General features: G+C 35.7%; 1 protein-coding gene across 1 annotated transcript; it reads left to right on the forward strand.

The window, feature by feature from the left end:
* The first annotated feature begins 1,575 nt into the window (after positions 1 to 1,575).
* LOC110154985 (endophilin-B1-like) lies at positions 1,576 to 8,818 on the forward strand. Its single transcript, XM_020919036.2, has 10 exons — positions 1,576 to 1,632; positions 2,168 to 2,309; positions 4,550 to 4,678; positions 5,362 to 5,495; positions 5,839 to 5,931; positions 6,059 to 6,142; positions 6,240 to 6,263; positions 7,007 to 7,096; positions 7,844 to 7,944; positions 8,148 to 8,818. Exons 1-10 carry the CDS (start codon positions 1,576 to 1,578, stop codon positions 8,707 to 8,709), a joined length of 1,416 nt encoding a protein of 471 aa, XP_020774695.1. The 3' UTR covers positions 8,710 to 8,818.
* The last annotated feature ends 4,604 nt before the right edge of the window (positions 8,819 to 13,422 follow it).

Raw genomic sequence — 13,422 nt, forward strand, 5'->3', positions numbered from 1 at the left:
TTTATCACAGATTTTATTTCTAACATAACATCATGTTTATCATTGCAACATATATTTCATTAGAGGAGTTTTTATTACTCATTTATTACTTGGAAAACCTGTACTCTTGTGACAAGATGGCTTACCTCTCCACAGGTCTGACCTGTAATTTGCCAATTGGTGCCAATCTGGAGTAACTCCAGTAATGCAGTAACATTTCAGTACAGACAAACAGGTAGTGGATTCACCTAGAAAAGTTAGAAAGTGCATCTTTTAAGTAATAAAACATTGGCTGGAAGAAGCCAAAGAAATAATAATAATTGTTTTTCAAGTATTCCAGCATTTTCTGGTCATATATGTTCTTTTTTCCCCCCAATTGTTTCTATTAATAGTACAACTTAACTCACAGTAGCAGCCAGCCGCTCTGTCAGATGGTAGCTTTAATCCTATGTCTCTTGCATCGCTTAAGAGCAATGGGCCAATCCACTCACCTCATATAAACACTAGCCCAGATTACAGCCAAGTGCGAGCCTGAAAGCAAGCAGCTCTAGACACTACAGCCAGAACAGTACATCTTATTTTTTATTTCTTAGGTACTTATGTGGAGCTAGGTTTTCATTATGCAGAAATGAGTGCAGATATACAGCAGATCACTGTTTTTGTCATCATTACTGTCCTCCTTTTCGTCAATGCCTGGCTGCTGCTTCCACTTGCCTTCGGATAGGAGGTAGGATGGCTGCTCTATAATAAAAATAGCACCATGGCATTATTACAGGATAAGAAATCTGTAGATATTTGGGAATTATTTGGCATGAGCTCTATAAATTGTTTCTTGGAATTTGTGCAAGTTTTCAATGAGTGGTGAATGGCAAATTGATCATTTAATTTGAATATCATAATCTAAAGAAGTGAAAGGTACATTTATACACTTTATTACCTTGTACATCAAAGTAAACCAAAACAGGGTTTGTATTTGCATAAATGATTCGTCAACCCATATGTAATTCAATCCAGTCAGCCTTTTACTTAGCAGACTGCTAACGTATCCTTGTAGCTAATGTTTGTAGCATCACACGGGACACGGCAAAATTAACATGAATGAATGAAACAAATATTCTGTCTTCTCAACTGTGATTAAATACTAAAACCAAAAGACTATGGAAGATAAACGGGTGCAAGAAAATGTTTAAAACGACAACAGCAGGTGCATATTTTTTTAACAAAATCCATTGACAGTAAACAGACTTGACTCCGTCTGGAGGACGCAAGAGGGGCGAGCCGTAACCTAGCAACCAACGACCCCGATAGAATAAAATAAGATAAAACTTCACAGTGAATAAATTAACCACATCAGGAATAAAATGTTAAGTATGCATGTAACAAAAAGTATAACAATCAGGCTATGGTAAATGGTTTAATTCCACTGAGTGATTTAAATGGGGGCAAAGCTTTCTATGCAAAGCTATGGCGATGTTGTTAGCCGCTAGTTGACGTTAGCCGCCTGGAGGTAAACAGAGGAACGGTCAGTGCTGGTGAGCGCAGCCGAGGAGAGGACGCAGCCGGGTGGACACAGAGCTCCTGACCTTGGAGGCTGTCATGGATCTGACGCGACTGGCTGTGGACGCTGGGCAATTCATCAACCGTGCCGTTCAGGTAAATCACGATTATGTGCCATTAAAGTATTATTAGTGTATTGTTTATTGCAACCATAATAGTTTGAAACCTACCATGGGTCAAACATGTTAATGAGAGATGTCAACTCGGTGTGCTCTATGCTGATGTTGCCACAATAAATAAATAATTTACTACTACATTTATTTTGTGCAGGTGCTGTTAAAGCTGGATTGCCAACACCCAGAGACACACATCTACAATTTTAAACTAGCCCGCATGCCCACGTGTCAATGCAAACATTCAGTGGGTTCATAAGGGAATTATATCGAGTTTAGGCCTGTCTTTTTTGAATGAAATAGGTCAAATTAATTCTGATTTATGCATGCTTTTTCTCTTTTGGTTGGGCAATCATATAGGGTTAATAAACTGCCTCAGTCAATCCCCTTAGGGCATTTCTATCTTTTCTAGCAATCAATTATTCCATCAATTATTCATACAAATGTGAGTTTTAGAACTTTGTCCACTGTCATAACGTTAGCAAGTCTCTACTATCTGATTGTGTATTTTCCAACAGTACACAGGGGAAACCATTGGAGCAACAGAGAAGACTGATTTGGAGCCAGATATAGAGCGGCTTCTTGCCAGAGCAGACGCCACAAAGAGTTATACCGATCAAATTATCAGCCAGACAGAGGCCCTGCTACAGCCAAACCCTGGTGAGATAACATTTTCTTTAGTAGTGTTGGTGTACTAACAAGGCAGATTACACGATAGCAATATCAAGTCTCATATCATATTATGGTATAGAGTTTTGCCATTTCAAAATGTAAGCTTCTAGGCTTTTAATATTAAAAGTGCACTGCGTAACATTTTTAGTCCACCACCTGCGTGTCAACATGGAATTGTTATGGAAATGTTATGTAAGTTGATTACAGCACTATGCTACATTACAATTCAGATCTGTGGAGAGTCACTCCTATGCACAGAAGGAATTACTGTATTAAGCAGGAAAAATGCCTATAATGAATCAAAACTAGAAGGATAAGTTTAATGCATACCATTCCAGAGAAAGCAATAACATCCCCATGGAGACAAGCAGGTAACGGACCCTCCACCAGGAAAGTTGCACTTACTTTATCACTTTTTATCAAAATCTGACTAGTGTTAATACTTGCATTGTAACAACATTATCTGTTAAATCCACTTATGTAATCAAAACTTGTGTCTATGTATTATGTTCAGATGAATGAGTATAAAATAAACACTTGTCTTTTTCTAAGGGATTAACTTGTGTTACACCAAAAGCTGATGGCTCTGCTTCATTATCTTCCTTCACTAATGTTTCACGTGTGTGGTCCTTTCTGCTTTTGACTAATAAGATTGTCAAAACAAAAGTACAGAACAAGTATTGATACTAAAAAAGTCACATTCACAGAACATTCACATTCCTTGTTAGCTTTAGAATGATCTTGAGCTGTATCTGTGTACAAGTATAATACAACAAAGACTAGTATACGCCTATGGACCACTATATAACATACCTGGTCTAGGCAGTGCACAGATATAAGGCCACATGGTAATATAAAGAAAGTATTTTTTTATCATCATTGTAGCAGTGGGATCAGTATTGAGTATCGAATCTATTCCTTAGTTTTGAAATAGAGTTTGAAATGTTAGTATCATGACCCCTGGCTGTAAATAGACCTGTTAAGATGAATGAGACTGGTTATTTTTTCATCTTGAATCCAGTTACCCCAGCCAATAGAATTAAAACTGGACATGGTCTGCTATTTATCAAATAAGGGAACCATGTAGCTGCCAGAGATAATAAGCTTTTACTGTGTGATGAGGCCAGCTTCAGGGTGAGTGTACTCTTCTCCAATAAACAAAAGAAACTGGCTATAATTTCAAACAGACTAGAGGTTAACTACCTTTAAGTGGGTTTATAATGGCACTCTCTTCTTTTGAGACTTTGTTTTACTCATTGGTCATTTTCAGACTTAATTATAACCAAAAGAAAAATTCACAAATGCTGACAACAATAGTATTTTGTAAGGAATTTATCTTGGGAATGAAAGTGCACTATAAAAAAGACAACTATCATCAAATGCTTTCAACATTATATTCCATACATTCATCTGATGACTAAGCACAATAGCTATACTATTAGAAAGTACATGATCTATTTCACAACATTTTATTAGATGGAAACTAGTGACAAAACTACAAAACTAAATTGGCTTAAAGGTGTACTGTGTGACTTTTCCAGTAGAGGGTCCTCCACATGTTTTCTCTATGGGGATATTGTGCTTTGCTTTGAAGATTTTAAACTTATTTATCTCCAAGGAGGTGGCACATGTTACAAGTCAGATCTGTGGGGAAGCTAAAGCGTGCTCTGAGAGGATTGTATTTTAAAGGTATTGTTTAGCAAAGAAATCACCTATAATTGGGGAAAAAGAGTAAGATAGAAAAGTTTAATGGCATCCCAAGCAAAGAAATAACATCTCCATGGAGACAACCAGATGGCGAACACACCAGAAAATACATAATGCACCTTTAAATAGTTAATTTATTAATACACATTTCATACAACATGTGGCAAATATATCAGCAGGCTGCCCTTATGTTAGTGTTAATTCAGAAAGATCTTTGTATGTTTATCCATTCACACAAGTATAGTAGTATGAATAGAGTATACAAACAATATACATTTTGCCCGACCACATCTCACTTAAACACCACAGGCCTATAGGATGTTGTGATGTAATCTGAAACCCAGCATTATAATGGTATATTTTTGTATTTGTTATGTCTGTCATGGATTTTAGCTTCCTGTTATATCATATGCAGCATTTTCAGGACTCTTTCCATTCAAAAAATATACAGATTTGTTTAAAATTGTTAATCTCCATGGCAACGGTTCTAATTTCTCCATCATTTTGAATATCATGGACAGCTGCTCGTTTGGAGGACCGGCTGTATGAGCACCTTGAATGGCGCGCTCCCCCTCGGCCTCGCAGCCTGGAGGTTCTGGGAGAGCTCACGACCAGCGCAGGGCAAGAACTGGGCTCAAACACACCCTATGGTGAGTTTAAAATATAGATTACAACATGTACCAATCAGAATAATGGAAATAGTTTGTAAATACTGTGAATTCTATTTGACATCTGAAACAATTTTGAATATGAGTTGTCTTCTCTGTTTGTGTCTCCTCTCGACCAACTTTTTTTGTTTGCATGACTAAACCATCTCAATATAGACTACCAGTCAAAAGTTTCAACACACCCTCTCATTCACTGTTTGTTTTGTTTTTACATTTTGTATACACACAGAAGACATCAACTATATGTAGTAAGATACAAGGGGATTAGCAAAGGGAAGAAAAGTTAAATAACAATATTTTATATTCAAATCCTCAAAGTAGCCACCCTTTACTTGTTTCATAAAAAAATCTTCACTACATAATTCCATATATTTTGCTTCATGTTTTTGATGTCTACTGTGTGTATAAAAATGTAGAAAGCAGTAAAAATAAAGGGAAAAAGCATGAATGAGAATGAGAGAGTGTCCAATCTTTTGACTAGTAATGTACATATATATTTTTAATTACCTTTGTAGTACTTACTACCTCACATTCTATGGTTTTTAGTTGGATATTTGTCTATAACTTATTATTTGGTGGATTCAATTATGTAATTCTGAAAATGTACAACCTTAACTCTACCTCTCACCTCTTACTCCTCTGTTTTACTTTTATTTTTTCTACAGGTTCTGCTTTGGTCAAATTTGGCGAGATACAAAAGCAGCTGGGTGAAGCAGAGAGAAAGTTCACACAAAGCACCAACATCCACTTTTTAACTCCTTTGAGAAGTTTCACTGAGGGGGAATACAAAACCATACAGGTAAAACCCACTCAGTATTATTAATTTTATCAGTACTTTTCAAATGTTCATGATTTCTTTTTATTTGGTTTAAAGAAGACATGTCGTGTTTTTTTCAGGCATTGAGTTTAATGTATGTAGATTATTATTATAGATTGTAAACATACAAGTAAGTACAGGGAAGTGTGCGGGGATAGGGGGTAGGTGAAAACTGAAATTATCTATACATACAATACAGGATTGCCCAAACATGCATGAATCAATTGGAATTTAACTTTGAGTAAGCTAATGATGAGGGGAGACTGTTATAACATGGTCAAAATCTTATAAAATTCAATGTTACATAATATTTCTCTTTTAACAGGATGAACGCAGGACTTTAATAAATAAGCGCCTGGATTTGGACATTGCAAAGACCAGATTGAGGAAAGCCCACGAGGCTGACAGAGAGGCTAGGGTAAGTCATTACATATAGTTTTAAGTATATATTTGTTATAACAAGACTTTGGCTCTTATGACTGTATTAAACCCTATTCAGATCTGTATCATGTCTGTTAAATCCACTGACTTAGCTATTTTGACAGAACCTCAATTCAAACCCTGTGGATGAAGACTATTTGGCTCATGTTTCCTATATGTTCAGCTTCATTCGTGTCAAATGGCTAAAGGTCAGTATAGTTCAAATATAATGGTACGCATGACTCAGCACATTTTTTATTACTGTGTATTGTTATTAAAATGGTCTCTTCTTGATTTTTAATTTAGATTTGGGCTCAGGAAATCTCACAAGTAAGTGAATATTACATAATAACATTCAATTTAATGAGCTAAACCATCTTGTGCAGAGTCAGCAGTTATAATACAAAGACTCATTTTGTTAAGCAAGATAATGGCCTAAAGGTGTTTCTTATTGAGAAATATGAAATGGGGATGTTGTTCATGCAAATGAAAAGAAGAAATGCTGTTGGTAATATTGCAAGAGATAAAATAATAAATGGTTGTTTTCATATTCGGCACTCTCAGGTGGGGGCATGGGCCTGTATTCATTCTACTACATGCCATTTTCTTAAGAATTATTCAAAAAGAAAATACACAAATGTTGAACTTGGTCATTTGTTTTACTGACCAGGTCCACCATGTTTACTGAGTGCATTACCTTGTTTTCTGTGTATAACGTTGTCCTCATCAAAAACATAGCTGGATTTGTGTTTTGTTTCATTAATACAGAAACCCATCTTTTTTGTATAATATTTATCCAAGCACACTATACATTTGCATATGAACAACAGTATTTTTTCCAGCCCTCTCTATTAACCCTATGGGGCCTTTAAATGTTAGGGTGCCATTGTTTCATTGTTTGATTTTCTAACTTTCTGTTGGTTAAATCAACAATTTTGTGAAGCCTAACAATCAACTGCTGATGTGATTTTGGGCTCTGCAAAAATAAATTGTGAGTAAATTGAGAAGTAATGTAGCAATTGTATCTGCTTGTGTTTGTGTTTGTGTGCGTGTGCATGTTTGTGTGTGTACAGGCAGAGATGGAGTTGAGGATCTGCCAGAGTCTGTTCGATCGACAGTCTGAGATTACAAAGAGGCTTCTGATGGGGCTGGACGACACACATGTGAGTAATAAATACCAACACAGAACAGAACTTAATCTTCCTTTTCATATTCTTACTATAAAATTAAAAAGAGCTCTGTGTACATAAATTAATCAGTTACAGCACTGCAATCACTGACATAAATTACACAGATTCTCTCTTAATTTTTGAATCTGTTATAGGTATATTCAGCAGCAAGTGAACATTTTATTGTAGGTAGTGCAAGGCTAGCTCAACCTTTTTCTGTGCATGTACATGTCTTATATTTTTGGGGCACTTTGTACTTAAAGGGCACATATTGCACTATTTTCTGATCTGTGTTACAATGTTGTTTCCTCATCACAAACATATTGGTGCTTTGTTTTTTTCATTCACTCAGACGTTTCACACAAACCCTGCATATTTAGGCTGAGTTCTTCTCTCAAACAGAAAACACTCTCTTCCACCTTGTGATGTCATGAGGTAATACAGAAAATGCTTCACTGTGTTTTTAAACTCGATACATCTTCACTAGAATTATTTGGATGATTTCAGACCTGGAATTACCAATCCCTACTGAACAAAAGGTAAAAGGTAGCTGTTAACTTGAAAACCACCACTTCATGACATCACAAGGTGGAACGGAGCATTTTAAACTTGGAGATGTAGACAGACTAATAATAAAGGATTACTCAACTATGTGTGAATGAAACAAAACACAGCTCCAGGTATGTTTTTGAGGAGGTCAGTTTTGTGTAATATAGGACCTAATAATTATATTGTCTGCAGATGAACCACATGCAGAGCCTAAATGAGTTTGTGGAGGCTCAAACTTGCTACTTTGACGAGTGCAACCAACTTTCTCAAGAGCTGCAGAAACAACTGGAAAGGTTTGCACACTGTAATTATAACAGTCCAATAATTGCAACCAAATGTCCATGTTAGCGTCTATTGAAGCCACAGGACACAGTTTCATTTGCACCTAATTTGTTTCAGTATTGCTTTTCTCAGATTTCTTATTATTTAACTGAGCGGTTTATTTCCCTACGCAATCAGAACCATGAAATCTAAACTAATTTTCTCTTCATCACAGTATCCCTGCTGTATTATGCTCTAACAGTTGGCAGTCTGCAATTACCAATGGAGATGAACACGCAACAACAGACAATAATATTCCGGGTTACTTTAAAGAGTCAAACCAGGACAGTCAAATATTCCTTCATCGGATACCGGATTTTGACCAGGACTCTTGGACTGAACCCCAAAAGTTGCCCAATAACGGAACAAATCCTCCTTGCCAATCAAATACTAACTTCAATAATAACAATCCATCTTCAACAGGAAGTCAAGCGAACACCCACTTGCTAGCGTCCAGCAGCCAAGCCTCTGTCCCTCAAGTAACCAATGGCAACAGTGCACCAAATTCAAAACCAAAAAGGCATTTCTCACCTCTGCTAAGAACAGACACTACAACTGTAAGCGATGAACCGAGCGATGATTCAGAAACCAATGAGGAAGATGGCGTTACTTCTCCGATATTAAATGACAATATAGTAGAGATGTCAAATGGTACTGAAGATAATTTACCCGTTGCCAATGGAGACGAGGAAGAAGCTCCAACACCAACAAGTGAAGAGGACACCAAGGAGTCCTAACAAGCGTGTCAAATAATCATGTAGCTTGTGTTCATGTGATGTCATGTTTCTAAAGAGTATATCCAAGAGCGGAACGTTGCCATAGCGATTAATCAAAATATCATGTCTTTTGAACGGGCAAAAGTCCTTCAAGTCAGGAAGTAGTGATGTTAATGAAACCAGTGAATAGTTGAAAATTGAGGAGGGCAGCTAACGTTTCTGTGGTAGTATTTGCCTTTTAACTTTCGCACTGCAGCTGTTTTGTCCTGGTCTGTAGTTCATATCTTTGTAATTACTGGACCTATCTTCAGGAAACATAATCATACCATAAAGTTCAAGGTCTTTTCTGAAAAAATAAATAAATGTGAAATAATTTTATGACGTAACATTAAAAAGTAGCTACTTCAAGCGTCTAGATTAATATGACAACTTTGCCTACTCAATCTGTAACAAAAAAACTAAAGGTAGGGTCCAATGCAAGTTTGTATATTTCTTCAAATCACTGAATCTGCCCTGCCCTTCATCTGAAATTTTGACAGATTTTGTAAAAAAAAACAACACAAAAAACATGAAGATAACTTGAAGATAAATGCCATAAATAAATCATGTCATATTTGTCTAATGGTGCAGTAGGGACTTGTTAGCCTGTTAGCATCTTAGAACAAGAGGAACAAAGTTTAGCGTAGCGGTCAACCATTACTGTGCAGTTTAATTAATCCCAAAGGGAGATCTAATGTGAAGTGGAAGTGTAAAATAGTGCCAGTCTTTAACCATATCAATATATAATTCATATTGTTTCAAATGTGATCTGCCTCAGGTCGTTTATAATGTAGCAGTAAAATAATTATAAGAAAATGACTTTATTGTGCCATTTAATAAGCTGTGTACGGATTCATTAAAAACTGTGAGTAGTGACTCTTTTGAAATAATCTGTTTTGTAAATATTTAGACCAAAAATATTTGCCTGTATTACCATTTTTAGTGCATTTATTGAGGGATAGATTAATACTTTTAAAGGATCCATATTACGCTATTTTCTCATCCATGTTATAATGTTCCGCATCATCCGTATGTTTAACACACAAACTTTGCATATTTAGGCTGAGTTCTTTTTTCAAACAGAAAACACTCCAAATCTCAAAATGCCCTGTTCCACCTTGTGATGTCATGTGCTAATACAGGAAATACTCCACTATGTTTTTAAACTCCATAAACTTTCATTGCTTTTCACATTTGGACAATTTCAGTCCTGGAATTACCAATGTCTGCTGAACTAATGGTAAAACGTAGCTGTTAAACTGCCACTAAATGACATCACAAGGTGGAACAGGGCATTTTGAGATTTGGAGATTTCCAAACACATTCTTGGTTGTTTGTTGATGTTTTTGGGACCACTGTAAACAACTTTATACTAACTAGCTACTTGAATTATGTAACATTTAACTATTTTCTTATTATCTTTCTACTGTTAATTACTTGGCAACTTGATGTCTCTCTAATTATATCACATCCAGATTTTTTGACATTTAAACGTTTAAATATGTTATCACATTTGCGCCATGTTTATGAAATATACAAACAAATGGAGCTTACTGTGCAATTAAAGACATTTTATTATGGGCTCACAATAAAGTTTTACTGAATATACATTTTAAATTATTCCAGATTTTCAATAGTGTTACATAACATCAAGCTATCCTCTAAATGAGCATACTTAGCGTAGTATACTTGTTAATAGCGTAGAGCATGTTTGTCTAGTCTTGTACCTGATACATTTACAGTTTACCCATGATGCAATAGCACTCTTTAAAATAGGTGTAGGTGAAACGTTGGCTCATTTTGCTTAGAACTGAGGTCATTCTGTCCCAGCGCGAAACACACTAGCACCTGTGTCCTGCTGTGAGGCAACAGGCAAGGTGGCAGCTAACACAGCAAAAACATGTACAGGAAATGTCACTGTCGAAGGCATGGGTGGGTCTGTCAACACATCACAATTATGCCCCCCTTTGGTCAAACGTTCCATGTTGCTTATTTTGTAATAGAAGCCAGGCATAATGCTACTTTACCAATGTCGTCAGGTCTAATATGTTTTTCTTATAGTTACATTGACAGACTACACATGTTAAGCATACAAGTATTAAATCATATGTTAAAGCTGATGCCAGTGTGTTTTGTATTACACATGTGGACTTATTTAAATGCAAATACTGACGTCATTATAACAGTTTGAAAAATTTCACATGTGAGTGCCATGCAGATTTTCTGTGGTATGAAGTATTAGTGTTTTTATTCTTGATACATGATATACAGTATCACAGTATCTAATGTAATAATCTGGGACCAAAGTTCAGGAAATCTCCTGTCTTTTACCATATAACGGTTTGAAATCCTTGAGATCTTAGCAGAGGACACTTCAATTTATTTCTGAGATCTTATTTTTATTTGTTTGCTTATTTTTTACATTGAAAGTATGAGTTAATGATTGAAATGTATTAAAGACCCACATCTTGTAATTATATAATGAAAAAATAGACTAAACAAAAGCATGTTTTAGGATTTTGGATATTTCGATTGCACTGAAAAACAAGTGAGAGGGCTTGCATCTTCACAAACCTGACTCTTGGCCTAGAGAAGAGCCTCCTTCTGCTTATCCCTATAGAAATGTTCCTTTTTCCTTTGACTATGATATTATTCCGCAGTAGGATATTAAACATATCTATCTCCATGAAGAATGTTCCAAAGTATGGTTCTAACTTTTCATAGAATCGTCCACGTGGAGTGCCACATCTAGAAAGTTACACAGTGTTACTTTAAACATTCAAGTAGTTATATTTTCAGTTTAAAGACAGATATATTTGTATTTGCCTATACACTTATTAAATGTAGAAAATGTAGTATAGTCTATACCGCATTGTATTTTGTCTTAACTTCAAATTAGAAATCAAATGTTATGTACTAGCTCAGCAGTTTTTATTTATAATTTCTTGTTTAATCTCCCCCCTCTGTTCTTTTCCACCAAAGAATGTGTGAATGTTATGTAAGATTTGCAAGTAATTCTGCATTTAGTATTTATTATGTTATTGAACCTCTATTGCCTTTTAACTGTGTAATCAATATGACCTAAGAGACTGTTATCGAATCACAGTGTTTGAATGCAGCCCAGGAAACAGAGGTTTTTCTGCGTGAGGGCGTGTGTGGTAAGTCTCATTCACCACAACATCTCATTATAATGTTATGGGGCTATGGAGTTAATAATAAAACAAGCCAAGCGTAACCACAAGTTTACTGCCCATAGCACTGCTGAAATATTACTGGACTGAGCTGGAGAATGATTGGAGAGATGGTGTCTAGAGTACAAGGATAAATACTACATACATAAGTGGACATTACTTTAAAATTGTTATAAAAATGACAGTTTGACCATGTTTTATGGATTTATTTTTGACAATAAATACATACAAGATATATGTTTAAAGCTATACTGTGAAACAGTACAGTAACCATGGTGTCAAGCCAGTGGCAAACTCTGCAACAGAAAAATGGCATCATAGCAATTTAAAGGCTCATATTATTCTATTTTCTGATCTATGTTATAATGTTGTTTCCTTTTCACAAATATATCTAGAGTTGAGTTTTGTTTCATTCACACATATTTAACACTCAAATCCTGTATATTTAGACTGAGTTCTCCTCTCAAACAGAAAACACTCTGTTCCACCTTGTGATGTCATGTGGTAATACAGAAAGTGCTCCACTGTGTTTTTAACTCCAGTCCATACACCTTCACTAGAATCATTTGGATAATTTCACCCCTGGAATTCCCAATCTCTGCTATGCTAAAGGTAAAAGATAGTTGTTACATTTAAAACTACGACTTGATGACATCACAAAGTGGAGCATTTGTGATGAGCATTTTGAGCTGAGATGTAGACAGACTATTAATAAAGGGTTACTCAAATATGTGTGAATGAAGCAAAACACGGCTCCACATATTTTATTTTATTTATTTATTTAATGACAAATCTCAGCTAAATCTCACAAGAGTCATATATGTGTAATATAGGACCTTTAAAGGTGCACTATGTAACTTTGCTGGTGGAGGCTCCATCACCTTCTCATTATTTGCCTTCCTGGAATGTTTCCCAGTTTGGTAGAAATCCATCTTTCATTTATTTAATTACAGGTTTTTTTATTGCCAAAAAAAAAAAAAAAACTACTTGTCTCTATGGAAATTAAGTTTTATGCCATTTTGTTTTGCCATTGAACATAACATCTCCATGGAGAATAAGCTTTCGAACCTTCCACCTAAAAACTTTAATACCTCTTGAAGATAGACTACCCTTTTTAATCCTTTTAATTCCCAGACAAATTGGCTAAATAAGAGTACATTGTCCCCAGCTCAGTCCTCACTGTTAGTCACTGCTCTTCCTCTCTGTGTAATCCTATTTATATCTCCCCTCATTCTCTCTTGTCCATCAGCAGACTTCTTCTTCTGTGGTGCCTTGGCTCAGGTCTCCACGGTGACGCAGGATGGAAAGAGGCAGCAAATTAAATTGTGCAGAGCTGAGTGAGTGATATATGTATGTTATTAATGCTTCCTGGCTGTATTTATATTGTGAAACATGTTATAATTATACATATAATAGGCATAATCTGGTTTTAAAAAGTGCATTTGTATGAGCTCTTACTTAAAAGCTTTTTTTCCTTAGCTTTAATCGCATTTTCATTACCATT

Source organism: Boleophthalmus pectinirostris, unplaced genomic scaffold (genome assembly GCF_026225935.1).
Source record: "Boleophthalmus pectinirostris isolate CB_2022bp ecotype Guang Dong unplaced genomic scaffold, ASM2622593v1 HiC_scaffold_10, whole genome shotgun sequence".
NCBI lineage: Eukaryota > Metazoa > Chordata > Actinopteri > Gobiiformes > Gobiidae > Boleophthalmus > Boleophthalmus pectinirostris.

Coding starts and splice junctions, on each gene's coding strand:
- LOC110154985 (XM_020919036.2), top strand. CDS start 1,576: ATGGATCTGACGCGACTGGCTGTGGACGCTGGGCAATTCATCAACCGT. Junction 6,143..6,239: donor TTCGTGTCAAATGGCTAAAG/GTCAGTATAGTT, acceptor TTTTTAATTTAG/ATTTGGGCTCAGGAAATCTC. Junction 7,097..7,843: donor TGGGGCTGGACGACACACAT/GTGAGTAATAAA, acceptor TATTGTCTGCAG/ATGAACCACATGCAGAGCCT.